The 10,969-nt window shown below is 53.5% G+C and overlaps 1 protein-coding gene and 1 non-coding gene across 2 annotated transcripts in view; one reads left to right on the forward strand and one right to left on the reverse strand.

Moving 5' to 3' along the window:
* Positions 1-2,337: 2,337 nt before the first annotated feature.
* LOC112479613 lies at positions 2,338-2,456 on the reverse strand. The gene has a single exon (XR_003046241.1). It is a non-coding gene; the product is annotated as a 5S ribosomal RNA (ribosomal RNA).
* A 3,246-nt stretch (positions 2,457-5,702) lies between these two features.
* The window catches only part of CAPN12 (calpain 12), a 10,837-nt gene continuing 5,570 nt past the window's right edge, over positions 5,703-10,969 (forward strand). Inside the window, 14 exon segments of the mRNA XM_006911706.2 lie at positions 5,703-5,939; positions 6,179-6,248; positions 6,400-6,518; positions 6,703-6,836; positions 7,545-7,713; positions 8,491-8,565; positions 8,637-8,722; positions 8,793-8,867; positions 9,491-9,654; positions 9,743-9,972; positions 10,262-10,273; positions 10,499-10,583; positions 10,586-10,703; positions 10,874-10,916. Coding sequence (XP_006911768.1) covers positions 5,703-5,939; positions 6,179-6,248; positions 6,400-6,518; positions 6,703-6,836; positions 7,545-7,713; positions 8,491-8,565; positions 8,637-8,722; positions 8,793-8,867; positions 9,491-9,654; positions 9,743-9,972; positions 10,262-10,273; positions 10,499-10,583; positions 10,586-10,703; positions 10,874-10,916 — 1,617 coding nt within the window.

Here is a 10,969-nt window from a genome sequence, read left to right on the forward strand (position 1 = left end):
GGCCAGAGCTGGAATACACACTTCCAGAATAATCAGCCAGCATCTGATCAAAAGCCAAATAGGCAATCACTACAAGGGCTTTGATGCCAAGACACACCAGAGACTTTGTTAATTACCATGACGAATGTTAGAATTGGGCTTCCATTTGTGTATTATATGGCCTCTTAATAATTAGCATTGTGTGTGTTAAAAATGGGCTGTTGTTGGTGAAATTGGTAGCATGCACCGTTGGCTAAAATATCTCACTTCCCACCCTTGTTTGGACAGCGTCTAAGAATCTACTAAACCTTCACCATCCACCATCGGGAATGGCACTTGAGACATGAGTCCTAAATGACCCTTCGGTCAATCGTACCAGAAGGATTGTGGTCGCTTATGCTAGCTGTAAGGCTAACTGAACATGGTCCTCAAGAATGCGGTCAAGTTCACTTCAAATGCACCTTTTATGATAGGGTTCAGAGAGCCTAGAAAGCTAGCCTGCTGAAACTGCATCAGACTTACAGAACAGGTTGTGAACCCATTTGAGTCCCTGCTTGCTATTAATCATCAACAACTGCTTTGTCTCTAACTTGTCTAGGCTGGTCAGGTCTCAGCCCTGCCTCCTTCTGCGTCACCTTCATTCTTCAGAACACTGGCCTTTTGATGGATAATTTAGTCATGTTCAGGTATCAGTTCTTTTTGGAAGGATAACTGCCAAGAATTGAAGGTAGGTTTCCCCCCCACACAACCTCACTACCAGGTAATTAATTGCAATGAAAGAGCTCAAAAAGAATTCTGACACATACACAGATACTGAATAAACAAGATTTGCTCTGCAAAGTGGTAAATAAGGGGAAAAGGTCAATGAAGGATCCTGTCTTTCTTTTATGAACTATACTTCAGAGCAACTAAACAGCAGATGAGAGGAAGTGTCCCTTTACATTCCAGCTACGACATGAAGACGAAACACTGGAATTAGAACATCACCTTTTTCCATCCCCATCTTCTGTCAATGGGTATAGGCAGTGAGCACCTACTGCTAACATCACAGATGTGGAGACGACCAGACGGAAAAGCCAAGCACCTTCTAGGAAGTCATCTTTCCAAATAACTGAGCCTGCAAGAGGAAGCTTCTGGACCCGATACCCAATTTACAAGGATGACAGGAGACAGATGCACATGCTAAATGCTACTAAGGGGTGCATCACCCAGATCCAGAGTGTGGGAAACTCTCCAGGACAAATGATCTGGGTCTTCGACAAAAAATTATAAGGAAAAGAAAAGAGCTGAAAGAAAAAAAAAAAAAAAAACCCTATAGATTAAAAGAATTTTAAGAGACATGTCAATCAATTGCTGTGAATCCATCTTTTTTTTACTCTAACTCAAATAAATTGCTAACAGTTTTATAACATCATTCATAATGTGGATACCAAGTGAATATTTGATGATTTTGAAGAATTATTGTATATGGATAATTTTCTTGGATTTTTTTTTTAAGAATTTTTATATTTTTAGAGAAATATATTGCAATGTTTACTGAGGAAATTAAATGATGTCTGGGATTTGCTGCAAAATGGTATAAGAGGGTGGGGTAGGATTTGCCTGAGTTAATTGCTGAAACTGGGTGATGGGGGTGTCTGTGTTCATTACAACATTCTGTCTCCTTTCGTTTATGTTTTAAATCTGCAACGATAAATACTTTTTAAAAAAGTATCATGGATAGTCTTCTGAGGCTTGTTTTTTCACTCAGCATTATGTTTCTGAGAGTCTCCCAGGTCGCAGCTGCGTTCCCTCCCATTTTGAGTTCTGTGTCATCTTTCCTTGTATGAATAACGCAATTTTCTCATTTAGCTGACAATGGATATTTTCATTGTTTTCAGGTTTTGGCTGTTACAAACTGTGCTGCTATGAATGTTTTTGCATGTGTCTCCTGGGACACATGTGCATGCATTTCTCTAGCATGCATTTACCTGGGAGCGGAATAGCTGGGTCGCGGGTTAGGGAGGCACTGACTGAGTAATGTCAAGTTGTCTTTCAAGGCGTTTGTACCAAGTTACACCTCTCTGTCAGCGCTGTTGTTCCACGTTCCTGCCAATGTTTGGCATTCTCGGACTTCTTAACTTTCTTCCTAACCTAGTGAGTATAATCGTATTTTAAATGGTCTTAATTAGCATTTCATATGCTTATTGGCCACTGATTCTACAATTGCTTATTCATTCATGTCTTTTGCCCATTGTCTATTGAGTTAGCTGTTGTTTGTTTGTAGGAGCTCTTTATATATTCTGAATACTAGCCTTTGAGAGACAATATAGTATAATCAGTGAGCCAGATCACCGAATTCAAACCTTTTTTTTTTTTTGCCTACAGCGCCTGGTCTTCCTAGGTGGTCTCCCATCCAAGTACTAACCAGGCCCAACCCTGCTTAGCTTCCAAGATCAGATGGGATCAGGCACGTTCAGGGTGGCGTGGCTGAAGACTTGGATTCAAATCTTAATTCTGCAAGTGCGAGAGCATGGACAAAGCACCACACTTCTCTGCACCTCAGTTTCCTTATCTGTAAAACAGGGCTCACTCTAGGGCTTACTGCTTATTATGGACTGATTGTGTCTCCACCCCATCCTCACCAAATTTATAAGCCCTAATCCTCAATGTGATGGAGGGGAGGCTTTGGGGGAGTAATTAGGTTTAGATGAGGTGATGAGGGTGGGTCCCTCGTCACGGGATGAGTGTCCTGATAAGGAGAGAAAGAGCATAGCTCTGTCACCACCATGGGAAGATGCAGCACGAAGGCTGCAGTCTGCAAGCCTGGAAGAGAGCTCTCACCAGAACCCGACCGCGCCGGCACCCTGATCTGGGACTCCCCGACTCCATAACCGAGTTATAGAAAAGTGTCTGTCGTCTGAGCCCCGAGTCTCTGGTATTCGCTGTAGTAGCTAGAGCTGACTGGATGCCTCTCAAGGGTCCTGTGAGGGATAAAGAAGATCAGATTTTTGAAGTGCTTAGAACAGTGCCTGCTGCAGTCAGAGCAGGGGTTTGGAAAATAGGGAGCATCTGCCTGCTCTCTCCTGGGTTAGAGGGGGGCCTTTTGTTTTCGTGATAGTGTTTTAGGCAGAATCTTTTTTTTTTTTTTTTAATGGCCCGAGTGTGGCCTTAACTTGGTGAAGCAGGAACATCTGCACTTTGCCGTTAGGTAAGGAGATGGGTGGAAATGGAGTAAACTGGCACCAGATCGCTTACTCCGTGGCCGAGTCGGATCTCTGGTTGCATATGGGGACCTTCAGGCTGGTGCATTGTCTCAGAACTCATGCCAATGAATTGGGAAGGTTTCTTGTGGCTGTTAGTGGCAAAATAAAGTAAAACAAAACGAAACGAAATAAAATAAAATGATAAAAACTGGGAAAAAGAGAAGAGCAGAATTTAGTGGCTCCTTTAATGTAAAAGTCTAATTTCAAGCACAACTGGATTGATGGGCTCTGTGCTCCTGGGGGTCTCATCTCTCTCCCCATCGCCTGGCTCTGCTTCGCTCCGCCTTGTCATTTTCAGACAGGGTCTCCTGACAACGTGGCGAAGTTGAACCCTGACACATCGGGTTTACATCCCACCAGCTTAGTGGCTTCAGGGAAAAAGCGGCTCAGCCCTGAGTCTGCCCGCAAACGAGGGGTGTGGCCAAGAGGCATGGAAGGGGTGCGGCCAGGGCCTGCGCTGCTCCGATTGGCTGGTCTTGGTCAAACGCCCTTCCCTGGAGCTAGTGGGCGGGGCCAGCCCTATCAGAGCCGCATGGCTTGAGAATAAGGTGGATCTTTAAAACGTAATGAGGATGCTGATTCCATAAAATGATAAGGGACGCTGGGCTCGCAAAGCAGCAGACATCCACTATGATGGCATCGATGTATTTTCTTACCTTGGCCAGGGAAGGCATATTTGGTACTCTGGATGTAATGATCGAGAGAACGCTTGTTTGTGGCATGTGCCCAGAGCCCTGTGACTTGGTGGGCAGCAGGAACGTCGTAGGAGTAGAGGCCAGGAGGGGCCTGTGGACTGGGACCAGAACAGGGCAGGAAGCAGCGGACAAACCGTCAGATGACCTGACAGGCAGTTTTCACAAGTAGTCGTTTCCTGGTCACTGCAAGATGTCAGTTAGGTTTTACTAAAAGCTTCCTCCTACTGTTAGTGGTACTTCGGGGCAAATAAAGGGCACAGGGCTGTGACCTCACGGGGTGGGAACGTGGAGAACAGATAGCAGGACAGCGGAGGTGACCGTGGAAGTGGCAGAAACAGCGGGCAGAGGTGACAGGTGACCATGGATGGGACCTTAGGGTGTAGTCATAACATCTAATGTTTATTAAGCACCTATTTTGTGTCAGGCACTGCTCTGAACGTGTCCCACATATTAACCCATTTGCTTCTCACAACAAGTAGGTCCTATCAGTCCCCCCACTGTAGAGATGAAGCACAGAGAGGCTAAGTGACTGCCCAAGACACAGGTTCTCAGTGGTAGAGCTAGGATTTGAACCCAGGCCCTCTGGGTCCCACCCCTGGCACGTGCTCCTAATCACTGTCACCTGCCTCACAATGGGGGAGGGGGTCGTGGTAATTCTGCAAAAAGAAAACCTGTTTTATAGCCCTTTCGGTGGCCCTTTTGGGAGGCTCAGATACCATCTGTTGCTCCATTTGGAGGGAAGGATGCCAGAGGGCTGAGGGACCTCTGGGTGCCGCAGAGGCGACACAGTTCTTCTAGGGCAGGAGACCCTCACTGAGGATGGAAGGTCTGCTGGGACAAACGCTGGTGAAATCTGGCCTCTTGAAACCTATTTCTCCCATCTTCTCCAATGGCTTCGGCATCCTTTGGGGGAAATACTGCTCCACTGGACCCTGAGCCTGGTGCAGGCAGGGCAGGGTGTCACGGCCACCGGGGAGCCCGGCTCCCAGCCTGGGGCAGGTGGCGCAGAGCAGCCCTTCCATGGTCAGCCTGGCCTGGGGCAATCAGGCTGAGCTCTGCCTTGTCAGGGAGGCAGGAGATGAGGGTCTTGACACCTCAGGGTCCTGCCGTGGGTGACTGAGGAGTTACAAGGACAAAGAGGAAGATGGAGAGAGACAGACAGTGAGGCATGCACAAGACAGGTACGGAGAGAAACAGAGACATAGAGACAAAGAGAGAGGGATGGAGACGAGGGAGGTACAGACAGACAGGCACAGACAGAGAAAAACAAACAAAACACAGAGAAAGACAAAAGGAGATGAGAGAAATGGATTGAGAGAGACAGTGAGGCCAAGATGCAGAAAAGAGATATGACGCAGGCAGAGAGAGATGGTCAGATGGAGCGAGGGAGATGTAGACACAGCGTAGACACGCCGCCCTCCCAGACAAACAGGGAGACACGCAGGGACAAGTTGACAGAAACGCACCCCTCCCACATGACCTCCTTCTGGGCACTCCCACAGTGGCAGCCAGTCCTCCCTCAGCTCTGCCACCTTCCCTCCTGCTGCTGGCCAAGCCCATTAAGCTGCTACTCTGGCCACAACTGAAGGTCCCACGCCCTGGGGAGGAAACCGCTGAAGAGGCGTCCCTGCTCCCCTCCACCCCAAACCATCAATTAGTATTAACGAGGGAAGGCTATTCGCTGCCTAAAGACCCCCACTGAAGCTCAGATGGAGGGAAGTCCCCGCCCTCGTGACTCAGGAGGTTAAAGGGTCTGGGGCCAGCCTGTGAGTCCAGTTTCCAGATGGCGTGTGGCAGCGGGAAGCTCACCATCCAGCTGGTAGATGAGGAGGCAGGACCTGGAGCTGGGGGCCCGAAGCCCTTTCGAGGCCAGAACTACGAGGCAATCCGAGCAGCCTGCCTGGATGAGGGGATCCTGTTCCGAGATCCTTACTTTCCTGCTGGCGCCGATGCCCTTGGCTATGACCAGCTGGGGCCAGACTCGGAGAAGGCCAAAGGGGTGAAATGGATGAGGCCCCATGTAAAGTGTGGCTGGGGGGCTGGGCTCTGGGTCTGAGGGAGGAGGGGGCCACTGTGGGATCAGCTCAGAGCAGACTCAGCCATTTTGGGTCTGGGGAGGTCCAGGAAAGACAACCTCTCATGGGGTTGGGGGTGCTCATTACTATGGAGGAGAGGGCAGGAGGGGATCCAGGTGTCTGACCGCCCGGTTGCTCCCTCCCTCCCTTTCCTGGCTGAGGCCTGGAATACCCATCACCCCAGGAGTTCTGTGCTGAGCCCCAGTTCATCTGTGAGGACATGAGCCGGACCGACGTGTGCCAGGGGAGCCTGGGTGAGACCACTGAATCCATCTGGAGCCCCCAGATCCAGCAAGTCACAGCTGGGACCCTGACCTCTGCCCTCAGCCTACTGCTTCCGGACGCCTTGCTGTCCCCGCCCCACGCCTCCTGCCCCTGTGAGGCAGTCTTCCTTTTTCTTCCTAGGTAACTGTTGGTTTCTTGCGGCCGCTGCCTCCCTCACTCTGTACCCCCGACTCCTGTGGCGGGTGGTCCCCCCCGGACAGGGTTTCCGAGACGGCTATGCAGGTGTCTTCCACTTCCAGGTAAAGCTCGTTTCCTCTGTTCATGCCTTGGTTTCCCCCCAGGTGACATGGATTTCATTGTTGACATTGTTCCCTTGGGGCTGGAGTTCTTGGACGGTATGGAAGGGTGGGGGATCAGAGGCTGGGGCGCAGGCGGGGTTGGAGCTTGGGAGCCGAGCCCGGGCCCTGCCCCTCCCCCCGCCAGCTCTGGCAGTTCGGCAGCTGGGTGGACATCGTGGTGGACGACAGGCTGCCCGTGCGTGAGGGGAAGCTGATGTTCGTGCGCTCGGAACAGCGCAACGAGTTCTGGGCCTCCCTCTTGGAAAAGGCCTACGCCAAGTAAGGACCCCTACCCAGCCCCCCAAGTCTCAGACAAAAGGCCCTAGCCACATGGGACCCCTGGAGCCCCCCCAACTTCTGGGATCCTCTAGGCATCCCGCTAAGGATTCCCAAACCAAGTCATAGCCCCTGGGACCCTAATATCACATCATCCACTGAGGAACTCCAAACCGTAAACACCCCTCTATTGCACGCACACAAATATTCCTAGAATTCTTGAGCTTGAGCTCTCTCATCAGGCCCTGGATTCACTAAGTCTAAGATTTATTCCCTTAGTGGAACTGTAATCTCAGACAATCTCTTCTGATCCATCAGAAACCCAAAGCACCCCCAAAATATTGAGGGTAAGACCTGGGACCCTCAAATATTTGCTTTTCCTCATCCTTTGGATCTAAAATCCTTAACAAGCCCCATGGGATTACCCTCAAAGCAGACATCTAGCTCTCAGAGACTTAAAGCTTCAGACACAGCCCCCGGGATGCCCAGAGTTCTGACAGGGCTCACCTTTGACCCCCAAATCATGCAGTCTTAGTGGCCCAGGGACCAGAGGCTTCCACAGTGTGTCACAGTCTTCCACTTCGAGAGTCTGCAAACTTCAGGGATAGCCCCTGGGACCTAATACTCTGGGACAGAGGCCCCCAGGTCCAGGGGTTGCCTGAGATGCTCGGACATGCCTCAGACATCCCTACCCGAGACTTGCTCCCACAGGCTCCATGGCTCCTATGAAGTGATGCGGGGCGGCCACATGAACGAGGCTTTCGTGGACTTCACAGGCGGCGTGGGCGAGGTGCTCTACCTGAGGCAGGACACCCCAGGCCTCTTCTCGGCCCTGCGCCACGCCCTGGCCAAGGAGTCGCTCGTGGGCGCTACTGCCCTGGTAAGAGTCAGACTCCCCTGGAGAACCCACGCCACACGCACACACCAGGACCAGCCCACAGTCACAGCTGAGGGGGGCGTTCCGTGTCCTTCTCTTATCTTTCACTATTGGCTTATTTTCTCTCACAAATCAAACTTGAACAAGTCAAAAGGATATTTGTGTTCACAACTAATGAGCTTCAGGCACAGCTGGATCCAGGTGCTTAGCAGACATTGTAATTGTGTTTTTTTATTCCTGATTCTGGATTAGCTTTGCTCAGGCAGGCTTTCCTCTCTTGGGCACAAAACGAGCACCCATAGGTACCTCCCACCACCCCGGGGGTGAGGGAGAAAGGAGAATGCCTCTTTCCGAGAACTTCTGCAAAAGTCCCAGGATTGGTTTTCATGGGCTCAGCTTGGGTCTTAGGTTCATTTGTGACCCAATTACATATTCACGCACTGAGTCGATGTAACCCGTTCACTCATTCGTTTACCGGATCCTACACTGTTACTGACTCGCTTTGTCTTTTGTTTCTCTGCCTCTTCCATCTCCCTCCATCTGTTCTGTAGCTTTCTCCGTCTCTGCATCTCTGTCTCTCCTCTTTCCGTCTATTTTTGTCTCTTGTCTCTGTCTCCCTCCCTCACCCTCACCAACTCCTACCCACCCTCAGAGCACTGTGACATTCAGTTGGGTGCTCTGGTTGATACCTGCTTTGGTGGCAGGAGGTCGGGGGGCAGAGAGGAACAACCACCCTCCTGTCCCCCACTGTGGCCTCACCGTCCCCTGTCCTCCGCCCAGAGTGATCGGGGCGAGTACCGTACAGAAGATGGGCTGGTGAAGGGACATGCATATTCAGTCACAGGCACACACAAGGTGAGCATCCCCTATGGATGGGCTGGCATGGGGTGTCCAGGTGCCATCCCCACTGATGATGCTGCCCTCAGGTGTCACTGGGATTCACCAAAGTGCGGCTGCTGCGGCTGCGGAACCCGTGGGGCCGCGTGGAGTGGACCGGGGCCTGGAGTGACAGGTGGGATGCACCGGGGCGGTGGTGGGAGCTCAGCCCCACCTGCCGGCCCCTCACACCCTGGTCTCCCCAGCTGCCCACGCTGGGACGCACTCCCCGCAGAGTGGCGAGATGCCCTGCTGGTGAAGAAGGAGGATGGCGAGTTCTGGTGAGCAGGGCAGAGTCGCAGCCAGCGGGGCTCGGGGAGCAGGCCAGCCCTGCGTGAAGGGATGTGGCGAAAGTTCACGGGGATGGGTCCTAATGGGGAGAATCTGCCTATATCCATGCTAATTTGGGAGCAGGGTTCTATCTGGGGAGTAGAGGGGGAATTAGTAGTAATATTAGGGGAATTGAGGTTTGAATTTGAATATTAGTAACCTCTTGGGAGTTGAAGGCGGATGGGTAATATTTAGCGCAATTGAGGGAGCTTGGTGACACCTGGGGCATTTCTTGAGACTTGGCAATATCGAGGGACTAAAGGATACTTGTTTGTCATTGAGATTCTAAGGGTCTTGATCATCGGGGGCTGAAGACAATTTGACGACATTTGAGGGGAATTTGTGGGTCTTGGCTATTTATGAGGCATCTCACTTGGAGAAGTCCGAGGGGGCCGGAGGGCTGAGATTCAGGAAACATGGTACCGTTTGGTGAACTGCAGGGTACTTGGCAATACTTGAGGAATTTGGGAGGCTTTGACACTTGGGGGTCACACTGGGGACTTGAGATATTTGGGAGGCCGAGCCCCTGTGGCGGTGGGGGCCGGGCAAGGTCTGACCGCTGGCCACTGTCCAGGATGGAGCTGCGGGACTTCCTCTGCCACTTCAACACAGTCCAGATCTGCTCGTTGAGCCCTGAGGTCCTGGGCCCCCACCCTGCTGGAGGCGGCTGGCACATCCACACCTTCCAAGGCCGCTGGGTGCGAGGCTTCAACTCTGGTGGGAGCCAGCCTGCTGCCGGTGAGGCCTGGAGGGGCCCCGAGAGGCAAGCGGGGGTTGGGGGGAGCTGTGGCAGGAGGGGTAACCCCATTTCTTTTTCTTCTACTAGAAACCTTCTGGACCAACCCCCAGTTCCGGTTGACCCTGCTGGAGCCTGACGATGAAGAGGACAATGAGGAGGGGCCCTGGGGAGGCTGGGGGGCTGCAGGGGCGAACGGCCCAGCTCGAGGGGGACGAGTTCCCAAGTGCACTGTCCTCTTGTCACTCATCCAGCGCAACCGGCGTTGCCTGAGGGCTCAGGGCCTCACGTACCTCACTGTGGGTTTCCACGTGTTCCAGGTGGGGCCCCTGGCTCAGCAGCCGAGGGAATCAGAAGCGGGGGTCAAGAAGAGACTGAGGGGCTAGGGAGGACTGAGAAGGGGGTCAGGGGAGAAGAGGAGATGCACAGAGGCACAGGTGGGAGGAAGTGCACCAGGAGGGGTCAGAGGACGGCTGAGACAGGGACTGAGGGCCAGGGACTTAACGGGGATAGAACGGGAAGAAAAGAGAGGCAGAGGGCAAGGAGGGGACGCTAAGGGGCGGCCGCCTCCCTCCTGGCCCTGACTTCCATTGCTCGTCCTTCTTACAGATCCCAGAGGAGGTGGGTCTCACGTGGGACCCCAGATTCCAGGCTCCATCCACCCCTGAACCAGTCCCTGGGGCGCCGACAAGCTGCACTGGGGCAGGGAGGGCCTGGCTTGCGCTGGGCTGCCGGGTGGACGCGTGGGCCAGCACCGGGCGGTCTGCAGGGGTGCGGTGGAAGGGCGGCCGGGTGGGGTGGCCTTGGGTGGCTATGGTCACGCCGCCCCCGCCCCTTTCCCCCCAGCTGCTGAGGGGCTGGGACACCCCGCACAGTCGTGCGCTCCTGCCGGGCCTGTTGCGCGCCGACCGCTCGCCCTTCTGCGCCCGCCGCGGAGCCGCCGCTGCCGCCTGCGCCCCGGCCACTACCTGGTGGTGCCCAGCGCTGCCCGCGCGGGCGACGAGGCCGACTTCACGCTGCGCATCTTCTCTGAGCGCCGCCACACCGCCGTGTGAGCTCGAGGCCCCCTGACTCGCCTCCGGAATCCCCAGCCTCAGCCCCAGCCCAGAGCCCCAGAATCCTGTCCTGACCCCACCCGACCCCTCCGCTGAGACCCCGCCGGCCCCGAGCCCCAGGCCGGGGGAAGCAGCCCCTCCCCCACTTCCGGTCTGTAATTTGCAGGGAGATCGACGAGGCGATCAGCGCGGATCTGCACGCCCTCACGGTGAGGGGCTGTTCCTGGAGGGGGCACGACGGGGTGGGGGTGGAGACCCTCTT

The sequence above is a fragment of the Pteropus alecto genome, unplaced genomic scaffold (assembly GCF_000325575.1).
Source record: "Pteropus alecto unplaced genomic scaffold, ASM32557v1 scaffold314, whole genome shotgun sequence".
Classification (NCBI taxonomy): Eukaryota; Metazoa; Chordata; class Mammalia; order Chiroptera; family Pteropodidae; genus Pteropus; species Pteropus alecto.